Source organism: Dasypus novemcinctus, chromosome 3, assembly GCF_030445035.2.
Source record: "Dasypus novemcinctus isolate mDasNov1 chromosome 3, mDasNov1.1.hap2, whole genome shotgun sequence".
Classification (NCBI taxonomy): Eukaryota; Metazoa; Chordata; class Mammalia; order Cingulata; family Dasypodidae; genus Dasypus; species Dasypus novemcinctus.
This window is the reverse complement of record NC_080675.1, coordinates 186902551-186926080: the sequence shown is the minus strand read 5'-3', so window position 1 is coordinate 186926080 and position 23530 is coordinate 186902551. Positions and strand designations below refer to the sequence as shown.

The following is a 23530-nucleotide window of genomic DNA, read 5'->3' as shown; positions in this document are numbered from 1 at the left end:
CTTTCTGGAAACCACCTTCTCTGGAATGACAGCTCTGACCAGGAGTCTGCTCCGGGCCTCCACCAGCATGCTCACCCCTGTGTGGAGGCAGACAGCCACCAAAGCCCCCAAGTGCCCAGAAGGGCCCTGAGGCAGACCTCGTCCCAGCTTATGCTATATGTGGCTGTTGCAGGGTCCCTGCTCACTAGGTCCTGCTGCACTGGGTCCCCCTTTTCCTCCATGCAGTGAAGTCCCCAAACTCCTCCCCTGGGTGACAGAGCCCCGTGTGATCAGGGAGACAGCCCTGAGGAAGCTCCCCATCAAGCACATGCCCTCCCATGAGCCTTCTTCTTGCTGGGACCTGCCCAGCCCTGGGCACTTCAGATCAACCTCCCAAAACTGGTGACTTCTCAGAGCCTCCGTTTCCTTAAGGCAAAGGGGGTGAGGGACCCAAACCCATGAGGATGTGTAGGGACTAAAGCCAGGCAGGTGCAATCCTGAAGGGCCTGGACTCAGGAGCCACTTGGCCAGGGAGTCTCCAGGCCTGGAAAAGCCCCTGAGTGGCAGCACAGGCACCTATGATGGTACAGAGCAGTGATTCCCTGTCCCACCTGTGGGATGGGCTCAGTACCTGAGAGCTGGGGGCCTTGAGGCCTGGAACCTCTGGCTTCCCTGCAAAAGGGGGAACAGACATGGGGCCAGAGGGGCTCCCTGGCAAGCAGCAGTGGGCAGATCCCACTCTGGGCAGCACGAGGCTCTGCCTCTTTCCTGGACTACCTGCCACCCCGGCTGCACCAACTGGATTGGGGAAAGGTGGTGCAGGGAGGGGTCCTGCCCTGCCCTCCTCTTGGTGTCATTGGCTACTGCAGCATTGAAGATCCACACCCACCTGTGGATCTCACAGGCAGTGCATTCTGAGGCTCCTAGGACACCAGTCTCTACTCCAGACACGTTCAGGCAGATGACGCTAGCTGGATTTGGGGTGTTCCAGGGCCCCCTGGGTGAGCTAGCACAGAGAAGGGCCCTGGGGGTCGGGCAGGCAGCCATTGGCTCCTTGCGCATGCCCAGAGAGGTGGGGTTCATTGCAAGTACCTTCCTCTGTCCGAGGAAGGACGTGTGTGTGTGCCCTGCTGTGGGCATGAGCTCGACCACCCTGTGTGCTGGGCTTTACCTCCTGGCTTTTGGAGCTCAGCACCCTGACTGCCCCAAGTGTGGCCTCACCCACCTCCTCCCAGGCTGGGGGAGGATGGCTTCTTACCCAGAGCACCTTCTTACCCAGATCCATTTCCAACCCCTCACTTTTCAATTCAGGAACAGAGACCCAGAGAAAGGTGAAGCTCAAGGCCCACGGGGTGTGCAGAATCCAGAGGAGGACCTGGACACTTCTGGCATCTGAGGTGAGGGCTCAACCCTCTTGCACAGAAACTTTGAAAAGCACAGCCCCTAACTCATGGGGACCCCTGCCTGCTTCTGCCCATATGAAGTTGTTTTCTTCTCAGGATCCCCAAAGAACTTCATGAGCACCGCCCGCACACACACACACTGGCCAAATGGGTAGGGATCATGTCCTGGGAGTCAGAGTAGGACCTGGAACCAGGGAGGTGGCAAGGACACAGAGGAAAGAGGATGGAGGGAGCTCTGCCATGGGGCAGGGCCAGCTTTCTCCAGTTGACACTTCCATAGGCCAAAGCCTGGGGAGGGGGAGATGCCACCTGGATGGGCGGTGGGATCTCGGAGGTTCCCAGGGTTCTGCCTGGGTAGGGACATCCCCAGGGCAAGCAGGAGAGGACAGAGCTGAGGTCCTCCCTCCGCTGATCTGAGCACCTGGGATGAAGATGAACTCCCAGGGTGGAGGGAGGCTACTGCAAAGAAGGCCTCAACGTCCCCTCTATAAACTGCAATGCTTGGAGTGGGGGACCCTAGGTGTGCCACAGCCTAGGAGAATTATTTGGTCTTGGCTCTCTGATGACCACGGTACTCTGGAGTTCTGGAAAATGATTTCTAAACTCTCGGTGTCCTACTGAGCAGACACAGGCTTGGAGGATTGGGGAACCGAGGACTTGTGTGTGCGAGATGCAGCAGAGCACAGGATCATCTATGGAGTCCAGGGAGAGGTCAGGCGGTGCAGGAGGCTTGGGTCTGAAACTAAAAGGAATGGGAAATCTTTGGAGGCTTTGACCACTGCAGGTGACTAAGGCTGCTTTTCATGGAATTTAAAGCCCATTTTGGCATGGATTGTGACATGAAGCCAAGGAGCTCATGATGTTCTCAAGATGACACTGCCAGAACTCAGCCCTCTTTGATTGTGATCCCTGCTGCTTCCCACTCCATCTTGTATATTCTTCCTTGTCTACCTATGTGCACTGGCTACATGTGAAACCAGCCCTGAAGTTTCCAAGGCATTTTCTCTGATCTACCTGATGCCTTTCCTCGGAAGGATCAGGTAGATTTGACCCACTGTGCAGCAGGGGAGACATGGGAAGCCCTGAGAAACAGAAAGGCATGTCCCGGATCACAGAACAGGCAGGAGGAGGATGGTGGTGTACCAAGGTCCATCTCCTTAGATGGTTCTTGATGCCCCCAGGCCCCAGCAAGGCAGGAAGGAGGACCGTATTGGTGAAATTGTGCACACATGGGAAATGCAATGGTTCAGAGGGTAAACAGTCAGCAGCCCAGAGGGGACCTTGGGAAGCTGTCATCCAGGGAGGGAGCACAGAGAAGGGGAAGCAGGAAGTTACCTCACTTCCCTGGAGATGGAACGCAACAGAACTTGGAACCCCAGTAACCAAGGGCCCACATTCTAGATACTAACGGAACGAACAGCTCACTCAGGCCTTGATGCTTGAGAGAAGATGTTCTCTTGTTGCTGCCTGCCTACTTCGCAAGGCCATGGCCGCAGGAAAACGCAAAGTGAGAGCCTGATACGACGTTGTAGGCGTTGGCTCAACCCTCAACAGGGAAGAGTCCGTCCATTTGGCAGAAGGAAATCCAAGGTAACCAAGGGAACCAGGGCAGGGGAGGCAGACCAGGCTGACACTGTTCTCCTTCCTGAGCAGCCTCACCACCTTCCACTCCCAGGATGGCTGTCTGGAGGATACCAGGCTGGGCAGAGAGGTGATTGGGGGTGGACACCTGCTGGGTGCATCATGTTCTTCTCCAGGTCATGGCTGGCAGGGACAGAAGGAGAGGCCTGGGGTTGGTGCCCATCTGCCCAGAGATTGATCCAGATCTACAGAGTTGTCATTTCCCTGCTGGGAGGAGGTGTATACATATAGGTCTTTGCCTCGTCTGGAAGTAGAACTTGATGTAGGGCTGTTCCTCTTGGGGATAACCAGTCAGGGTCCTGATGCCTTGTGGCCCTGCTGATGACCCTATCATTGCAGAGCTCATCCAGCTCAGAGCAGGATGACTGTGTCGACTGTGTCATCGACACCACTTCGCTGAGCAGGGTGCCCGTGCACACGGCCACCAACAGAAGCCAGAAGAGAAGAGAGGTGAGATGGGAGCTGAGGGCTTCTCCACACACAGGTCCAAGACAGTCAGGGGACCCCAGGACCTAGACCCTACCCTGGCAGAATCTGCAGGCTCCCTGCCAAGGATTCTCCCTCTTGGAATTCAGTACAACACTATCAGGAATCTGGGAATGCACACTTACCCCACAACCCAACCCATTCATGACGAGGTGCAATGTGGGTTGGATATCAGAAAAGAGCCCTTCATGATGACTCAGATTTTCTCATAAACCAAGACAGTCTTTGGCTTGGATCCTGCCTTGGATGTTTAATCCAATGGCTCCTACATTCCCCATCCCCTATTTTCTGCTTGCATTCAGTTGGACTGTGTCTCCATCCTTAAGCATCCTCACATTTCCTAGGCTGTTTTTAACTCAAAAAGGGAGAGAAGATTATAGTATAATACCTATTTCTCTGTAACTTGCCATCCAACAGAGGTCAATACTGTGACACTTCCAGGTCAGGTGGTAGGGCTGTATCATGTTCCAAAGGGGAGGCTAGGAACATCAGAAATTCAGCCTTAAAGCCCTTGGACCTAGACGGGACTCCTTTCTTTTGCCATTTCCACTGGGCTTCAAGGAATGTCCCACGGCTTTGACTAGTCTAATGGTTCGAGATCACCCAGAATGGGCTACTAGGAACAGCTTGGCTCAGTCAAACGTTATACATATTTAGAGTTTGAATGGCTGGGGCCAAATTACTTGAAACATTTCAGTCATCCCAAAAGAGTGAGGGCTGGTGCTTCCCTGCAGTCAGCTGACATTGGGTGGGAACAGTCTGAAAATGGGTCTGTGTGGTTCAGCAAGGCAGAATCATATTTACAATTGCTTCACTGGAAGGCGGCCGACACTTGACTATTTTCAAGACCGTTTGGAATTTCTCTTCCCTGTCACATCATCTCATTTCCTTGGGCATTCCAGAGTCTTCCTCCCATCCTGGAATCTCCAGGAATTTAGCCCATACAGAATCTACTATTACTGTAGCCTCACATCCTCAAAACTCTCTTTAATTTTGAAGAGAAGAGTGAAGAGTTTTGAGGTCACTGAGATCCAGGGCTTGAACCCAGGATTGGTCTCCTTTGCCCTGTCACTAAGTGTCAGCCATAGTCCACATCCTGCCACAGTCACGGGAGGTCACTGACTTCCAGTGTGAAATCGAGGCATAGCCATTTTTTTGGACATTTTGCAGCTGCTGACTGCATGTCCCTTTTTGTCCCAACATTCTACCTGCCAGGATGAAAATGACACGGCTGAGGAAATAATAGATCCCGGCTTGGTGCAGAGCTTTAGAGCCAGCCAGAACATGGAGCAACACCTGCTGTCTGGCCACTTGGGCAGGGAGGACCTGGGCGCATCCAACGTCCTGGGGAACAGGAAAGTGGTCCTCCCCACTAGGCAAACCCTGATGAAAATGATCCCCAGGTGAGCACAGTAGCCCTTCCATGGCAGCTGGGGTGCCAGATATTGCCATTGGACACTGGGGGTCAATTCATTTCTCTGAGCCTCAGATGACTTCTGGCATGAGTAGGGGCCTGCAGGACAAACAGCAATAGTTATTGAGAGGACCAAATGGGAGGAGATATAGGAAGTGTTGACCAAGTTAGTCCGTGTGTCATGGGCTGTTATAGGGCCTGGGATGGACACCGTGATTTCCCACTCACCTAGGGAGAAGCCTCTGACTCAGTCCTCAACTACAACAGGCCATAGCAAAAACCTCTTTCCCTTTTTGAAGGAAGATTGACACTTCCGTCCTGCACTTCTTCAACCAAGGTCTAGTCAAAAGGCATTGAGGGGGCTGGAGAAGTAGAATCTGCCAAATCAGACATCTGGGAATGTGATGGTTGGGCTCAATCAATCAATAGTGATTATGTGTGTAGGAAAATTGCACAGATTAGTAGTTGAAGGAAAGGAGGAGTAAAAATCCCTGCTGCTAGATGTCCATTCCACAGGGAGTCAGATAATTACACTAGACCTCATAAGCATAGGGAGACCATGAATGTTAGGTGTGATACTTCAGTGTCTTTCTTTAGGGATGAGACAGTCCTCCAGGTCACTTAAGGACAAGGAAGACTCATGGACCTAAGGAAAATATGAGTGGAATATATGTAATCTATGGGCCTTAAAGTCCACAGTGGAGTCAGAAAGTTTAGGTGGGGTAGTCCCAGGAAGCTCAGGACAGATCTCTTTGTCCCAAAAATTTCCCATCCTATGAACAGAATCCATGGTCCCAGGGAAGAGAGGAGTTTAGCAAAATGCTAAAGAATTTGTAGAGATGTTCTGTCGAGGCTTCTCAGCTCTAGGAAAAGTGGGGTTAGCCTGGGCTCCTGCCACTAAGAGGAAAATAAGGCCTGGATGAGTTACACTCACAGGCTTTCAAAAAATATGGCAGCTCTTGGTCCCTGGGATGCAGGATATGATGCACTTAGGCCATGGAAATGTGGGGTAGAGGGCCCCACCCACCAGGTATTAAGTGCCCATGTTTTGAAGCATAGTGCAAAGAAGAAGTAGTCACTGCCTTAGCTGCCCTCTGGAATGCAGATTCCTCTGTAGAGAGAGCAGGAAAGACAGATATGGGTGAAGGGTCTCGGACAAGGTTAAGATTTGTTGAAATATTGGACACAAGCCCACAATGTTGGACAACAGTCACTGGTCTGCAGCTAGGGGACAAACAGCCTTTGCCAGGTATAACAGTATTGGGGAGTAGGTACAGGGCCTGGAAATGGGCAAGGTTGTGTAGAGGAGCCCTCCTTGAACACGCACATGGATACGTTGGGGAGGGAAAATGGGATGATAGGAAAACCTGTCGGATCTGCTGTCCACACACCATTCAAAATGACATCTGCTCTGTATTCCACACAAGGGTGGACCATGCAAGTGGGGACACTTCTCAGCCACAGGACGTTCTTAGATCCAAGGACCGGCTGGACCCTATACATGGGACTATAAGGGGCTTCACACTTCAACGGAGGTCCCATCTTGCACAGGATAGATCTCACTTTCGTCAACCAAGAGAGTCCACCTTAGAAGGTGAGGATGTCTGTAAGTGGGTGGCTGTAAGCCTCAGCACACACTATGGGTGAAAAACACAGGAATGATGTCCCAGGGATGGGGTTGTCAAGGAATAATAGGAAACTCAGAAGCAACATAAGGTGCACCAATATGCACAGAACTTTCCAGGTTCAGTTGTGGTTGCTATGGGTTTACTGCATCTGGAAGGATTGTGGCTATTTTCTGCGTACTAAAAGACAACTGGAAAGGATGTCAGGGTGGGGAACACTTCTAACCTTAAAGTTCCAGTGTCAAATCTACGGACAGCTCCATGGGCAGTAGTGTTTCCTCCAAACACAGCAGAAAGAAAAGCAGCACCTATAGAGCTCAAGCCCCACAAGGCTTTGGAAGCATGATTGTGGTAGGTGACTATTCCATCGCTATTTCTAGGGTCCACCCTCCATCTGGCCAGGGCTTTTAGAGCCTTTGAGAGCGATCATTATGGGCTCGAGGAAGACATCATCTGGAGGCAGATTGTCATCACTGCTCCCTGCACAGAGGACAACCTCGGGCCCGACCACCTGGGCAAGGAGTTCCCATTCTCCTCTGGGCTTGGAATGCACGACCATACCGTGAGGCCCACACAACTCGTCCTGCACAGGCTCCTCACCGGGTGAGAACCAGGCCCCTTCCACATCCATGACTCACTCCACATTTCTTGTTCACTGGGTCCGTCAACTCCCTTCTCGCATCTCTCCTCGTCCGTCAGGTGGTAGGAGTGAGGGGACACACACCACGGGTTCCTATGCAGAACCTAAGCACATTAGCTAGGGATAGTTGAAACCAGGTCTGATGGGCTGACCGAGGCCCAGGGGCTTATCAGATTGTTTTCTTCCCTCTGCTGGGGAGCGTCTGTCACAGCCTTCAACACCCTCTCGGAAGGGACACGACTCTTTCCCATGTTGCAAGAATGTTGAGAAATCCGTCCCGGAGGTCCCATCTGAATTCCTAGGAGAGCAGTGTTCTCTGGGCTTTCAGAGGGTTGTCCAGACCCACTGTGACATGGGGAAAAGCGATCGTGGAGCACAACTGACAAATAGATTCTGCCTACCTGTATGTGGAGGGACATTGACAGATTTAGCTTCGCTGGAGGAATGAAGCAGAAAAATTGTCTGCCTCCTGGGCATGCACTCCCGTAGGGCGTCAGAAGCTACACTTGATCTCATGAGCATGGGGGTCCACAGCAAGTTGGTGTGATGGTCACGGCTCTCTCTGGGTATGGGCAAGTCCTCCTGGTTTGTCAAGGAGATGAAAACACTGGGCACCCCTTAACAATGTGAGTGGCCCATAGGTCAGAACAAAGGGCTCCAAACTCCACAGCTGAGTCGGAAATGTGCAGTGCCTGTAGAGGTGGAGGGGTAGAGGGGTCTACTCATGCGTCACAAAGATGTGACATTTTCCCTGCTTGGTTTCATCTAACCCACTTAAACCATAGCAATCACCGGATCCATGGTCCTAGGGAAGAAGAAGTGTTGAGCAAACTGCTAATCTCTCTGCCTGGATGGTCTGGTGAGGGAGTTGAGCTGTCTAGGCAAGGTGGGAGAAGGCAGTGCCCCTGGTAAGAAAGAAATGGTAGGAAAGGGAGGAGACACACAGAGGCCTGCTTGAATAGGCCAGGTCTTGCTCCCTCGGCCTCAGGCCGAGGTACAGTTAGGACCTGGAAAAGGGGGCAGCAGTTCCCCATTCACCAGGCATTTCAGAGCGGCTCGATTTTGGTGCAGTGCATTGACTGAAGCAGTCGCTGCTTTTCCCTGCCTTTCAGGGAACTATTTTCTCCTCTGTTGGGGGCCGGGAAGAGTGACAGAAATGCATCTAGGTCCCTGATGTAGGCAAGATACATTCAAATACCACACTTAAGCCTCCTACGGCTGACAAGAGCCCTGAGTCCCCAGCTATGGGACAGTCAGCCACTGCCCAGTCTGACAGTGTTTGTGGACTGGCTGCAGGACATGGGATGGGCAGGGCCATAGACAGCAACTCTCCTGAAACACACACACGGTTCCCTTCAGAGGCAATGTGGCTGGCAAGGGGAGGCCTCTCTGATCTGCGGTCTACTCTCCTCTCACAGTGCCTTCGACCATCCGTGCCAGAACTTCGGGGGCCATCCTCGTGGGAACTTTCCCCATCTCCAGGATGCACTGATGCTCCAGGGACCCATGTCGTCCGTGCATGTGCAGATGACTTCTGTGACACTGAAATGGCAGTCATGTCCTGCCCATGCCCCACTTGGGGGCCATGAATGCAGCGAGCCCGAGCCCGAGCCCGGAGGTGAGGACGTATGGAGTGGATGCCTGTCAGCCTGAACAGACAGCATGGGAGGTTACCCCAGGCAGGATTTCCAGGGCTGGGATGGTCCGGGAGTAAGAGAGACTTCCGATGAGGCATCAGGTGAACCACTACTTCGGAAAGTTTCCTGGTTTGGATGTGGGAGGTTTAGGTTTTTGGCATCTGATAGAATTGGGGCTATTTTCTGCCTTTAAAAGACACGTGGAAAAGATACCTGGGTGGGGAACCCTCGTCCTCTTCAAATTCCAGTGTCCGTTCTATGGCCTGCTCCATGGGCAGTGGTGTCTCCTTCTCCAAACACCGCAGAGGGCAAAGCGGCACCTATAGAGCCGGAGCCCCTGGGGCTTCGGCACCATCTTGGTGCTAACTGCCTACTCCATGGCTATTTCTAGGGTCTGCCCTTTACCTGGCCAGAGCTCTGCGAGCCTTGGAGGGCAATCCTGATGGAGCTGAGGAGGACATCCTCTGGAAGCAGATTGTCATCACTGCCCCCTGCACAGAGGACAACCTCGGGCCCGACCACCTGGGCGAGGAGTTCCCATTCTCCTCTGGGCTTGGAATGCACGACCATACCGTGAGGCCCACACAACTCGTCCTGCACAGGCTCCTCACCGGGTGAGAACCAGGCCCCTTCCACATCCATGACTCACTCCACATTTCTTGTTCACTGGGTCCGTCAACTCCCTTCTCGCATCTCTCCTCGTCCGTCAGGTGGTAGGAGTGAGGGGACACACACCACGGGTTCCTATGCAGAACCTAAGCACATTAGCTAGGGATAGTTGAAACCAGGTCTGATGGGCTGACCGAGGCCCAGGGGCTTATCAGATTGTTTTCTTCCCTCTGCTGGGGAGCGTCTGTCACAGCCTTCAACACCCTCTCGGAAGGGACACGACTCTTTCCCATGTTGCAAGAATGTTGAGAAATCCGTCCCGGAGGTCCCATCTGAATTCCTAGGAGAGCAGCGTTCTCTGGGCTTTCAGAGGGTTGTCCAGACCCACTGTGACATGGGGAAAAGCGATCGTGGAGCACAACTGACAAATAGATTCTGCCTACCTGTATGTGGAGGGACATTGACAGATTTAGCTTCGCTGGAGGAATGAAGCAGAAAAATTGTCTGCCTCCTGGGCATGCACTCCCGTAGGGCGTCAGAAGCTACACTTGATCTCATGAGCATGGGGGTCCACAGCAAGTTGGTGTGATGGTCACGGCTCTCTCTGGGTATGGGCAAGTCCTCCTGGTTTGTCAAGGAGATGAAAACACTGGGCACCCCTTAACAATGTGAGTGGCCCATAGGTCAGAACAAAGGGCTCCAAACTCCACAGCTGAGTCGGAAATGTGCAGTGCCTGTAGAGGTGGAGGGGTAGAGGGGTCTACTCATGCGTCACAAAGATGTGACATTTTCCCTGCTTGGTTTCATCTAACCCACTTAAACCATAGCAATCACCGGATCCATGGTCCTAGGGAAGAAGAAGTGTTGAGCAAACTGCTAATCTCTCTGCCTGGATGGTCTGGTGAGGGAGTTGAGCTGTCTAGGCAAGGTGGGAGAAGGCAGTGCCCCTGGTAAGAAAGAAATGGTAGGAAAGGGAGGAGACACACAGAGGCCTGCTTGAATAGGCCAGGTCTTGCTCCCTCGGCCTCAGGCCGAGGTACAGTTAGGACCTGGAAAAGGGGGCAGCAGTTCCCCATTCACCAGGCATTTCAGAGCGGCTCGATTTTGGTGCAGTGCATTGACTGAAGCAGTCGCTGCTTTTCCCTGCCTTTCAGGGAACTATTTTCTCCTCTGTTGGGGGCCGGGAAGAGTGACAGAAATGCATCTAGGTCCCTGATGTAGGCAAGATACATTCAAATACCACACTTAAGCCTCCTACGGCTGACAAGAGCCCTGAGTCCCCAGCTATGGGACAGTCAGCCACTGCCCAGTCTGACAGTGTTTGTGGACTGGCTGCAGGACATGGGATGGGCAGGGCCATAGACAGCAACTCTCCTGAAACACACACACGGTTCCCTTCAGAGGCAATGTGGCTGGCAAGGGGAGGCCTCTCTGATCTGCGGTCTACTCTCCTCTCACAGTGCCTTCGACCATCCGTGCCAGAACTTCGGGGGCCATCCTCGTGGGAACTTTCCCCATCTCCAGGATGCACTGATGCTCCAGGGACCCATGTCGTCCGTGCATGTGCAGATGACTTCTGTGACACTGAAATGGCAGTCATGTCCTGCCCATGCCCCACTTGGGGGCCATGAATGCAGCGAGCCCGAGCCCGAGCCCGGAGGTGAGGACGTATGGAGTGGATGCCTGTCAGCCTGAACAGACAGCATGGGAGGTTACCCCAGGCAGGATTTCCAGGGCTGGGATGGTCCGGGAGTAAGAGAGACTTCCGATGAGGCATCAGGTGAACCACTACTTCGGAAAGTTTCCTGGTTTGGATGTGGGAGGTTTAGGTTTTTGGCATCTGATAGAATTGGGGCTATTTTCTGCCTTTAAAAGACACGTGGAAAAGATACCTGGGTGGGGAACCCTCGTCCTCTTCAAATTCCAGTGTCCGTTCTATGGCCTGCTCCATGGGCAGTGGTGTCTCCTTCTCCAAACACCGCAGAGGGCAAAGCGGCACCTATAGAGCCGGAGCCCCTGGGGCTTCGGCACCATCTTGGTGCTAACTGCCTACTCCATGGCTATTTCTAGGGTCTGCCCTTTACCTGGCCAGAGCTCTGCGAGCCTTGGAGGGCAATCCTGATGGAGCTGAGGAGGACATCCTCTGGAAGCAGATTGTCATCACTGCCCCCTGCACAGAGGACAACCTCGGGCCCGACCACCTGGGCGAGGAGTTCCCATTCTCCTCTGGGCTTGGAATGCACGACCATACCGTGAGGCCCACACAACTCGTCCTGCACAGGCTCCTCACCGGGTGAGAACCAGGCCCCTTCCACATCCATGACTCACTCCACATTTCTTGTTCACTGGGTCCGTCAACTCCCTTCTCGCATCTCTCCTCGTCCGTCAGGTGGTAGGAGTGAGGGGACACACACCACGGGTTCCTATGCAGAACCTAAGCACATTAGCTAGGGATAGTTGAAACCAGGTCTGATGGGCTGACCGAGGCCCAGGGGCTTATCAGATTGTTTTCTTCCCTCTGCTGGGGAGCGTCTGTCACAGCCTTCAACACCCTCTCGGAAGGGACACGACTCTTTCCCATGTTGCAAGAATGTTGAGAAATCCGTCCCGGAGGTCCCATCTGAATTCCTAGGAGAGCAGCGTTCTCTGGGCTTTCAGAGGGTTGTCCAGACCCACTGTGACATGGGGAAAAGCGATCGTGGAGCACAACTGACAAATAGATTCTGCCTACCTGTATGTGGAGGGACATTGACAGATTTAGCTTCGCTGGAGGAATGAAGCAGAAAAATTGTCTGCCTCCTGGGCATGCACTCCCGTAGGGCGTCAGAAGCTACACTTGATCTCATGAGCATGGGGGTCCACAGCAAGTTGGTGTGATGGTCACGGCTCTCTCTGGGTATGGGCAAGTCCTCCTGGTTTGTCAAGGAGATGAAAACACTGGGCACCCCTTAACAATGTGAGTGGCCCATAGGTCAGAACAAAGGGCTCCAAACTCCACAGCTGAGTCGGAAATGTGCAGTGCCTGTAGAGGTGGAGGGGTAGAGGGGTCTACTCATGCGTCACAAAGATGTGACATTTTCCCTGCTTGGTTTCATCTAACCCACTTAAACCATAGCAATCACCGGATCCATGGTCCTAGGGAAGAAGAAGTGTTGAGCAAACTGCTAATCTCTCTGCCTGGATGGTCTGGTGAGGGAGTTGAGCTGTCTAGGCAAGGTGGGAGAAGGCAGTGCCCCTGGTAAGAAAGAAATGGTAGGAAAGGGAGGAGACACACAGAGGCCTGCTTGAATAGGCCAGGTCTTGCTCCCTCGGCCTCAGGCCGAGGTACAGTTAGGACCTGGAAAAGGGGGCAGCAGTTCCCCATTCACCAGGCATTTCAGAGCGGCTCGATTTTGGTGCAGTGCATTGACTGAAGCAGTCGCTGCTTTTCCCTGCCTTTCAGGGAACTATTTTCTCCTCTGTTGGGGGCCGGGAAGAGTGACAGAAATGCATCTAGGTCCCTGATGTAGGCAAGATACATTCAAATACCACACTTAAGCCTCCTACGGCTGACAAGAGCCCTGAGTCCCCAGCTATGGGACAGTCAGCCACTGCCCAGTCTGACAGTGTTTGTGGACTGGCTGCAGGACATGGGATGGGCAGGGCCATAGACAGCAACTCTCCTGAAACACACACACGGTTCCCTTCAGAGGCAATGTGGCTGGCAAGGGGAGGCCTCTCTGATCTGCGGTCTACTCTCCTCTCACAGTGCCTTCGACCATCCGTGCCAGAACTTCGGGGGCCATCCTCGTGGGAACTTTCCCCATCTCCAGGATGCACTGATGCTCCAGGGACCCATGTCGTCCGTGCATGTGCAGATGACTTCTGTGACACTGAAATGGCAGTCATGTCCTGCCCATGCCCCACTTGGGGGCCATGAATGCAGCGAGCCCGAGCCCGAGCCCGGAGGTGAGGATGTATGGAGTGGATGCCTGTCAGCCTGAACAGACAGCATGGGAGGTTACCCCAGGCAGGATTTCCAGGGCTGGGATGGTCCGGGAGTAAGAGAGACTTCCGATGAGGCATCAGGTGAACCACTACTTCGGAAAGTTTCCTGGTTTGGATGTGGGAGGTTTAGGTTTTTGGCATCTGATAGAATTGGGGCTATTTTCTGCCTTTAAAAGACACGTGGAAAAGATACCTGGGTGGGGAACCCTCGTCCTCTTCAAATTCCAGTGTCCGTTCTATGGCCTGCTCCATGGGCAGTGGTGTCTCCTTCTCCAAACACCGCAGAGGGCAAAGCGGCACCTATAGAGCCGGAGCCCCTGGGGCTTCGGCACCATCTTGGTGCTAACTGCCTACTCCATGGCTATTTCTAGGGTCTGCCCTTTACCTGGCCAGAGCTCTGCGAGCCTTGGAGGGCAATCCTGATGGAGCTGAGGAGGACATCCTCTGGAAGCAGATTGTCATCACTGCCCCCTGCACAGAGGACAACCTCGGGCCCGACCACCTGGGCGAGGAGTTCCCATTCTCCTCTGGGCTTGGAATGCACGACCATACCGTGAGGCCCACACAACTCGTCCTGCACAGGCTCCTCACCGGGTGAGAACCAGGCCCCTTCCACATCCATGACTCACTCCACATTTCTTGTTCACTGGGTCCGTCAACTCCCTTCTCGCATCTCTCCTCGTCCGTCAGGTGGTAGGAGTGAGGGGACACACACCACGGGTTCCTATGCAGAACCTAAGCACATCAGCTAGGGATAGTTGAAACCAGGTCTGATGGGCTGACCGAGGCCCAGGGGCTTATCAGATTGTTTTCTTCCCTCTGCTGGGGAGCGTCTGTCACAGCCTTCAACACCCTCTCGGAAGGGACACGACTCTTTCCCATGTTGCAAGAATGTTGAGAAATCCGTCCCGGAGGTCCCATCTGAATTCCTAGGAGAGCAGCGTTCTCTGGGCTTTCAGAGGGTTGTCCAGACCCACTGTGACATGGGGAAAAGCGATCGTGGAGCACAACTGACAAATAGATTCTGCCTACCTGTATGTGGAGGGACATTGACAGATTTAGCTTCGCTGGAGGAATGAAGCAGAAAAATTGTCTGCCTCCTGGGCATGCACTCCCGTAGGGCGTCAGAAGCTACACTTGATCTCATGAGCATGGGGGTCCACAGCAAGTTGGTGTGATGGTCACGGCTCTCTCTGGGTATGGGCAAGTCCTCCTGGTTTGTCAAGGAGATGAAAACACTGGGCACCCCTTAACAATGTGAGTGGCCCATAGGTCAGAACAAAGGGCTCCAAACTCCACAGCTGAGTCGGAAATGTGCAGTGCCTGTAGAGGTGGAGGGGTAGAGGGGTCTACTCATGTGTCACAAAGATGTGACATTTTCCCTGCTTGGTTTCATCTAACCCACTTAAACCATAGCAATCACCGGATCCATGGTCCTAGGGAAGAAGAAGTGTTGAGCAAACTGCTAATCTCTCTGCCTGGATGGTCTGGTGAGGGAGTTGAGCTGTCTAGGCAAGGTGGGAGAAGGCAGTGCCCCTGGTAAGAAAGAAATGGTAGGAAAGGGAGGAGACACACAGAGGCCTGCTTGAATAGGCCAGGTCTTGCTCCCTCGGCCTCAGGCCGAGGTACAGTTAGGACCTGGAAAAGGGGGCAGCAGTTCCCCATTCACCAGGCATTTCAGAGCGGCTCGATTTTGGTGCAGTGCATTGACTGAAGCAGTCGCTGCTTTTCCCTGCCTTTCAGGGAACTATTTTCTCCTCTGTTGGGGGCCGGGAAGAGTGACAGAAATGCATCTAGGTCCCTGATGTAGGCAAGATACATTCAAATACCACACTTAAGCCTCCTACGGCTGACAAGAGCCCTGAGTCCCCAGCTATGGGACAGTCAGCCACTGCCCAGTCTGACAGTGTTTGTGGACTGGCTGCAGGACATGGGATGGGCAGGGCCATAGACAGCAACTCTCCTGAAACACACACACGGTTCCCTTCAGAGGCAATGTGGCTGGCAAGGGGAGGCCTCTCTGATCTGCGGTCTACTCTCCTCTCACAGTGCCTTCGACCATCCGTGCCAGAACTTCGGGGGCCATCCTCGTGGGAACTTTCCCCATCTCCAGGATGCACTGATGCTCCAGGGACCCATGTCGTCCGTGCATGTGCAGATGACTTCTGTGACACTGAAATGGCAGTCATGTCCTGCCCATGCCCCACTTGGGGGCCATGAATGCAGCGAGCCCGAGCCCGAGCCCGGAGGTGAGGACGTATGGAGTGGATGCCTGTCAGCCTGAACAGACAGCATGGGAGGTTACCCCAGGCAGGATTTCCAGGGCTGGGATGGTCCGGGAGTAAGAGAGACTTCCGATGAGGCATCAGGTGAACCACTACTTCGGAAAGTTTCCTGGTTTGGATGTGGGAGGTTTAGGTTTTTGGCATCTGATAGAATTGGGGCTATTTTCTGCCTTTAAAAGACACGTGGAAAAGATACCTGGGTGGGGAACCCTCGTCCTCTTCAAATTCCAGTGTCCGTTCTATGGCCTGCTCCATGGGCAGTGGTGTCTCCTTCTCCAAACACCGCAGAGGGCAAAGCGGCACCTATAGAGCCGGAGCCCCTGGGGCTTCGGCACCATCTTGGTGCTAACTGCCTACTCCATGGCTATTTCTAGGGTCTGCCCTTTACCTGGCCAGAGCTCTGCGAGCCTTGGAGGGCAATCCTGATGGAGCTGAGGAGGACATCCTCTGGAAGCAGATTGTCATCACTGCCCCCTGCACAGAGGACAACCTCGGGCCCGACCACCTGGGCGAGGAGTTCCCATTCTCCTCTGGGCTTGGAATGCACGACCATACCGTGAGGCCCACACAACTCGTCCTGCACAGGCTCCTCACCGGGTGAGAACCAGGCCCCTTCCACATCCATGACTCACTCCACATTTCTTGTTCACTGGGTCCGTCAACTCCCTTCTCGCATCTCTCCTCGTCCGTCAGGTGGTAGGAGTGAGGGGACACACACCACGGGTTCCTATGCAGAACCTAAGCACATCAGCTAGGGATAGTTGAAACCAGGTCTGATGGGCTGACCGAGGCCCAGGGGCTTATCAGATTGTTTTCTTCCCTCTGCTGGGGAGCGTCTGTCACAGCCTTCAACACCCTCTCGGAAGGGACACGACTCTTTCCCATGTTGCAAGAATGTTGAGAAATCCGTCCCGGAGGTCCCATCTGAATTCCTAGGAGAGCAGCGTTCTCTGGGCTTTCAGAGGGTTGTCCAGACCCACTGTGACATGGGGAAAAGCGATCGTGGAGCACAACTGACAAATAGATTCTGCCTACCTGTATGTGGAGGGACATTGACAGATTTAGCTTCACTGGAGGAATGAAGCAGAAAAATTGTCTGCCTCCTGGGCATGCACTCCCGTAGGGCGTCAGAAGCTACACTTGATCTCATGAGCATGGGGGTCCACAGCAAGTTGGTGTGATGGTCACGGCTCTCTCTGGGTATGGGCAAGTCCTCCTGGTTTGTCAAGGAGATGAAAACACTGGGCACCCCTTAACAATGTGAGTGGCCCATAGGTCCGAACAAAGGGCTCCAAACTCCACAGCTGAGTCAGAAATGTGCAGTGCCTGTAGAGGTGGAGGGGTAGAGGGGTCTACTCATGTGTCACAAAGATGTGACATTTTCCCTGCTTGGTTTCATCTAACCCACTTAAACCATAGCAATCACCGGATCCATGGTCCTAGGGAAGAAGAAGTGTTGAGCAAACTGCTAATCTCTCTGCCTGGATGGTCTGGTGAGGGAGTTGAGCTGTCTAGGCAAGGTGGGAGAAGGCAGTGCCCCTGGTAAGAAAGAAATGGTAGGAAAGGGAGGAGACACACAGAGGCCTGCTTGAATAGGCCAGGTCTTGCTCCCTCGGCCTCAGGCCGAGGTACAGTTAGGACCTGGAAAAGGGGGCAGCAGTTCCCCATTCACCAGGCATTTCAGAGCGGCTCGATTTTGGTGCAGTGCATTGACTGAAGCAGTCGCTGCTTTTCCCTGCCTTTCAGGGAACTATTTTCTCCTCTGTTGGGGGCCGGGAAGAGTGACAGAAATGCATCTAGGTCCCTGATGTAGGCAAGATACATTCAAATACCACACTTAAGCCTCCTACGGCTGACAAGAGCCCTGAGTCCCCAGCTATGGGACAGTCAGCCACTGCCCAGTCTGACAGTGTTTGTGGACTGGCTGCAGGACATGGGATGGGCAGGGCCATAGACAGCAACTCTCCTGAAACACACACACGGTTCTCTTCAGAGGCAATGTGGCTGGCAAGGGGAGGCCTCTCTGATCTGCGGTCTACTCTCCTCTCACAGTGCCTTCGACCATCCGTGCCAGAACTTCGGGGGCCATCCTCGTGGGAACTTTCCCCATCTCCAGGATGCACTGATGCTCCAGGGACCCATGTCGTCCGTGCATGTGCAGATGACTTCTGTGACACTGAAATGGCAGTCATGTCCTGCCCATGCCCCACTTGGGGGCCATGAATGCAGCGAGCCCGAGCCCGAGCCCGGAGGTGAGGACGTATGGAGTGGATGCCTGTCAGCCTGAACAGACAGCATGGGAGGTTACCCCAGGCAGGATTTCCAGGGCTGGGATGGTCCGGGAGTAAGAGAGACTTCCGATGAGGCATCAGGTGAACCACTACTTCGGAAAGTTTCCTGGTTTGGATGTGGGAGGTTTAGGTTTTTGGCATCTGATAGAATTGGGGCTATTTTCTGCCTTTAAAAGACACGTGGAAAAGATACCTGGGTGGGGAACCCTCGTCCTCTTCAAATTCCAGTGTCCGTTCTATGGCCTGCTCCATGGGCAGTGGTGTCTCCTTCTCCAAACACCGCAGAGGGCAAAGCGGCACCTATAGAGCCGGAGCCCCTGGGGCTTCGGCACCATCTTGGTGCTAACTGCCTACTCCATGGCTATTTCTAGGGTCTGCCCTTTACCTGGCCAGAGCTCTGCGAGCCTTGGAGGGCAATCCTGATGGAGCTGAGGAGGACATCCTCTGGAAGCAGATTGTCATCACTGCCCCCTGCACAGAGGACAACCTCGGGCCCGACCACCTGGGCGAGGAGTTCCCATTCTCCTCTGGGCTTGGAATGCACGACCATACCGTGAGGCCCACACAACTCATCCTGCACAGGCTCCTCACCGGGTGAGAACCAGGCCCCTTCCACATCCATGACTCACTCCACATTTCTTGTTCACTGGGTCCGTCAACTCCCTTCTCGCATCTCTCCTCGTCCGTCAGGTGGTAGGAGTGAGGGGACACACACCACGGGTTCCTATGCAGAACCTAAGCACATCAGCTAGGGATAGTTGAAACCAGGTCTGATGGGCTGACCGAGGCCCAGGGGCTTATCAGATTGTTTTCTTCCCTCTGCTGGGGAGCGTCTGTCACCGCCTTCAACACCCTCTCGGAAGGGACACGACTCTTTCCCATGTTGCAAGAATGTTGAGAAATCCGTCCCGGAGGTCCCATCTGAATTCCTAGGAGAGCAGCGTTCTCTGGGCTTTCAGAGGGTTGTCCAGACCCACTGTGACATGGGGAAAAGCGATCGTGGAGCACAACTGACAAATAGATTCTGCCTACCTATATGTCGAGGGACATTGACAGATTTAGCTTCGCTGGAGAAATGAAGCAGAAAAATTGTCTGCCTCCTGGGCATGCACTCCCGTAGGGCGTCAGAAGCTACACTTGATCTCATGAGCATGGGGGTCCACAGCAAGTTGGTGTGATGGTCACGGCTCTCTCTGGGTATGGGCAAGTCCTCCTGGTTTGTCAAGGAGATGAAAACACTGGGCACCCCTTAACAATGTGAGTGGCCCATAGGTCCGAACAAAGGGCTCCAAACTCCACAGCTGAGTCAGAAATGTGCAGTGCCTGTAGAGGTGGAGGGGTAGAGGGGTCTACTCATGTGTCACAAAGATGTGACATTTTCCCTGCTTGGTTTCATCTAACCCACTTAAACCATAGCAATCACCGGATCCATGGTCCTAGGGAAGAAGAAGTGTTGAGCAAACTGCTAATCTCTCTGCCTGGATGGTCTGGTGAGGGAGTTGAGCTGTCTAGGCAAGGTGGGAGAAGGCAGTGCCCCTGGTAAGAAAGAAATGGTAGGAAAGGGAGGAGACACACAGAGGCCTGCTTGAATAGGCCAGGTCTTGCTCCCTCGGCCTCAGGCCGAGGTACAGTTAGGACCTGGAAAAGGGGGCAGCAGTTCCCCATTCACCAGGCATTTCAGAGCGGCTCGATTTTGGTGCAGTGCATTGACTGAAGCAGTCGCTGCTTTTCCCTGCCTTTCAGGGAACTATTTTCTCCTCTGTTGGGGGCCGGGAAGAGTGACAGAAATGCATCTAGGTCCCTGATGTAGGCAAGATACATTCAAATACCACACTTAAGCCTCCTACGGCTGACAAGAGCCCTGAGTCCCCAGCTATGGGACAGTCAGCCACTGCCCAGTCTGACAGTGTTTGTGGACTGGCTGCAGGACATGGGATGGGCAGGGCCATAGACAGCAACTCTCCTGAAACACACACACGGTTCCCTTCAGAGGCAATGTGGCTGGCAAGGGGAGGCCTCTCTGATCTGCGGTCTACTCTCCTCTCACAGTGCCTTCGACCATCCGTGCCAGAACTTCGGGGGCCATCCTCGTGGGAACTTTCCCCATCTCCAGGATGCACTGATGCTCCAGGGACCCATGTCGTCCGTGCATGTGCAGATGACTTCTGTGACACTGAAATGGCAGTCATGTCCTGCCCATGCCCCACTTGGGGGCCATGAATGCAGCGAGCCCGAGCCCGAGCCCGGAGGTGAGGACGTATGGAGTGGATGCCTGTCAGCCTGAACAGACAGCATGGGAGGTTACCCCAGGCAGGATTTCCAGGGCTGGGATGGTCCGGGAGTAAGAGAGACTTCCGATGAGGCATCAGGTGAACCACTACTTCGGAAAGTTTCCTGGTTTGGATGTGGGAGGTTTAGGTTTTTGGCATCTGATAGAATTGGGGCTATTTTCTGCCTTTAAAAGACACGTGGAAAAGATACCTGGGTGGGGAACCCTCGTCCTCTTCAAATTCCAGTGTCCGTTCTATGGCCTGCTCCATGGGCAGTGGTGTCTCCTTCTCCAAACACCGCAGAGGGCAAAGCGGCACCTATAGAGCCGGAGCCCCTGGGGCTTCGGCACCATCTTGGTGCTAACTGCCTACTCCATGGCTATTTCTAGGGTCTGCCCTTTACCTGGCCAGAGCTCTGCGAGCCTTGGAGGGCAATCCTGATGGAGCTGAGGAGGACATCCTCTGGAAGCAGATTGTCATCACTGCCCCCTGCACAGAGGACAACCTCGGGCCCGACCACCTGGGCGAGGAGTTCCCATTCTCCTCTGGGCTTGGAATGCACGACCATACCGTGAGGCCCACACAACTCGTCCTGCACAGGCTCCTCACCGGGTGAGAACCAGGCCCCTTCCACATCCATGACTCACTCCACATTTCTTGTTCACTGGGTCCGTCAACTCCCTTCTCGCATCTCTCCTCGTCCGTCAGGTGGTAGGAGTGAGGGGACACACACCACGGGTTCCTATGCAGAACCTAAGCACATTAGCTAGGGATAGTTGAAGCCAGGTCTGATGGGCTGACCGAGGCCCAGGGGCTTATCAGATTGTTTTCTTCCCTCTGCTGGGGAGCGTCTGTCACAGCCTTCAACACCCTCTCGGAAGGGACACGACTCTTTCCCATGTTGCAAGAATGTTGAGAAATCCGTCCCGGAGGTCCCATCTGAATTCCTAGGAGAGCAGCGTTCTCTGGGCTTTCAGAGGGTTGTCCAGACCCACTGTGACATGGGGAAAAGCGATCGTGGAGCACAACTGACAAATAGATTCTGCCTACCTATATGTGGAGGGACATTGACAGATTTAGCTTCGCTGGAGGAATGAAGCAGAAAAATTGTCTGCCTCCTGGGCATGCACTCCCGTAGGGCGTCAGAAGCTACACTTGATCTCATGAGCATGGGGATCCACAGCAAGTTGGTGTGATGGTCATGGCTCTCTCTGGGTATGGGCAAGTCCTCCTGGTTTGTCAAGGAGATGAAAACACTGGGCACCCCTTAACAATGTGAGTGGCCCATAGGTCAGAACAAAGGGCTCCAAACTCCACAGCTGAGTCAGAAATGTGCAGTGCCTGTAGAGGTGGAGGGGTAGAGGGGTCTACTCATGTGTCACAAAGATGTGACATTTTCCCTGCTTGGTTTCATCTAACCCACTTAAACCATAGCAATCACCGGATCCATGGTCCTAGGGAAGAAGAAGTGTTGAGCAAACTGCTAATCTCTCTGCCTGGATGGTCTGGTGAGGGAGTTGAGCTGTCTAGGCAAGGTGGGAGAAGGCAGTGCCCCTGGTAAGAAAGAAATGGTAGGAAAGGGAGGAGACACACAGAGGCCTGCTTGAATAGGCCAGGTCTTGCTCCCTCGGCCTCAGGCCGAGGTACAGTTAGGACCTGGAAAAGGGGGCAGCAGTTCCTCATTCACCAGGCATTTCAGAGCGGCTCAATTTTGGTGCAGTGCATTGACTGAAGCAGTCGCTGCTTTTCCCTGCCTTTCTGGGAACTATTTTCTCCTCTGTTGGGGGCCGGGAAGAGTGACAGAAATGCATCTAGGTCCCTGATGTAGGCAAGATACATTCAAATACCACACTTAAGCCTCCTACGGCTGACAAGAGCCCTGAGTCCCCAGCTATGGGCAGTCAGCCACTGCCCAGTCTGACAGTGTTTGTGGACTGGCTGCAGGACATGGGATGGGCAGGGCCATAGACAGCAACTCTCCTGAAACACACACATGGTTCCCTTTAGAGGCAATGTGGCTGGCAAGGGAAGGCCTCTCTGATCTGCGGTCTACTCTCCTCTCACAGTGCCTTCGACCATCCGTGCCAGAACTTCGGGGGCCATCCTCGTGCTAAGTTTCCCCAGTGCCTGGACCCATTGATACTCCAGTGCCTGAACACTTTCATGGGTATGAAATGATTTCCTTGAATTTCAGGTCTGCTACCCCCCTGCCCATCCCCAGCTTGAGTTTAAGGAATCCATGGAGTACTATCCAGAGGTCCAGATTTATGTGTGTCAGTTCCTGTGAGCCTGAGCTGATGCCATTAGTGTTTAATGTATGCACGATTTCCTCATCTGGGGCTGTCCAAGAGCAAAAGCACCTCAAGAGTGGCCATCAGTTCTCTCATTACATAGAAGAGTTCCCTTGGTTGAGTGTGGTGGGTTTCTGTTTTTTACCTCTGTATAGCTTGCGGTTATTGTCTGCTCCTACATGACACCAAAATCCTGTCATGCTGGAGAGCCCTTCTCCTCTTCAAACCTCACTGCCATCTCCATTGTCTGTGTCTATCCTAGCTCCCGCTCCTGCTACAGCACCTGCACAGGATGGTCTGGAGCCGCTTCCATTTTCGGATGTTAGACTAGGTTTGGAGTTTGAAGAAGCATCATGGTGCATTCGTGGAACTCCAACCCTGAGTTTTCACTTTGTGTCTGTATCTGAGATGTTGGCATGTATACCATTATGGCCAGAGGTTGAGCTGGATACAGCACCATTCCAGGCTCCCACATCACAGTCCCCAGGAGAGCCCTCTAAGGAGCAGGAAAAATCCCTGCCAGAAGACCAGGGCTTAGCCGTATGTCTCTATCTTGGGCCTGCTCAAGAAAAAGAGCCATCTTTCCCCCCTCCTGAGCAGGTCATTTTATTCTTTGTTATCACATTTTCCCTTATGTTCTTTATTTTTCATTGTCATATTTACTTTTTCTTTTTAGGTATGTATTAAATTAATATTCATTATTACCCTGTTGTGGTGTGCAAATCATTGTCCTAAGTACATTTATTGTTGAGCAACCATCCTCACTTTGTGGTCCAGAACCTATCTTCACCCCAAACTAGAAGCTCAGGCTCCTGACATCCCCTCCCCTTTTGGCTTCATTTGCATGACGAGTTCCACAGGTCTGCTTCTCTCCTTGTATCTCCTTGCCCTGGGTGCTGCATTCAGGATGTGGAGCATCTTAGGACCTGGCCCAGAATTGAACTTGGTCAGGGAGCCTTTCTCATTATTTGA

At 53.5% G+C, this 23530-nt stretch overlaps 2 protein-coding genes across 9 annotated transcripts in view; one reads left to right on the top strand and one right to left on the bottom strand.

Moving 5' to 3' along the window:
- The window catches only part of LOC101445888 (methionine synthase reductase-like), a 215384-nt gene that overhangs the window by 148185 nt on the left and 43669 nt on the right, over positions 1-23530 (bottom strand). The gene's annotated exons all lie outside the window — the stretch shown is intronic.
- LOC131278085 (uncharacterized) lies at positions 941-23262 on the top strand. Its single transcript, XM_071212678.1, has 20 exons — positions 941-980; positions 1291-1376; positions 3363-3473; positions 4725-4912; positions 6351-6517; positions 6929-7151; positions 8607-8806; positions 9217-9439; positions 10895-11094; positions 11505-11727; positions 13183-13382; positions 13793-14015; positions 15471-15670; positions 16081-16303; positions 17759-17958; positions 18369-18591; positions 20047-20246; positions 20657-20879; positions 22334-22434; positions 22821-23262. Exons 1-20 carry the CDS (start codon positions 941-943, stop codon positions 23243-23245), a joined length of 3879 nt encoding a protein of 1292 aa, XP_071068779.1. The 3' UTR covers positions 23246-23262.

What these genes read in the sequence shown, in the direction of transcription:
- LOC131278085 (XM_071212678.1), top strand. Translation starts at nt 941, where the DNA reads ATGACGCTAGCTGGATTTGGGGTGTTCCAGGGCCCCCTGG. An exon ending in CTGCACAGGCTCCTCACCGG is followed by an intron (nt 11,728 to 13,182) that starts GTGAGAACCAGG and finishes CTCCTCTCACAG; the next exon opens with TGCCTTCGACCATCCGTGCC. An exon ending in GCCCGAGCCCGAGCCCGGAG is followed by an intron (nt 15,671 to 16,080) that starts GTGAGGACGTAT and finishes GGCTATTTCTAG; the next exon opens with GGTCTGCCCTTTACCTGGCC.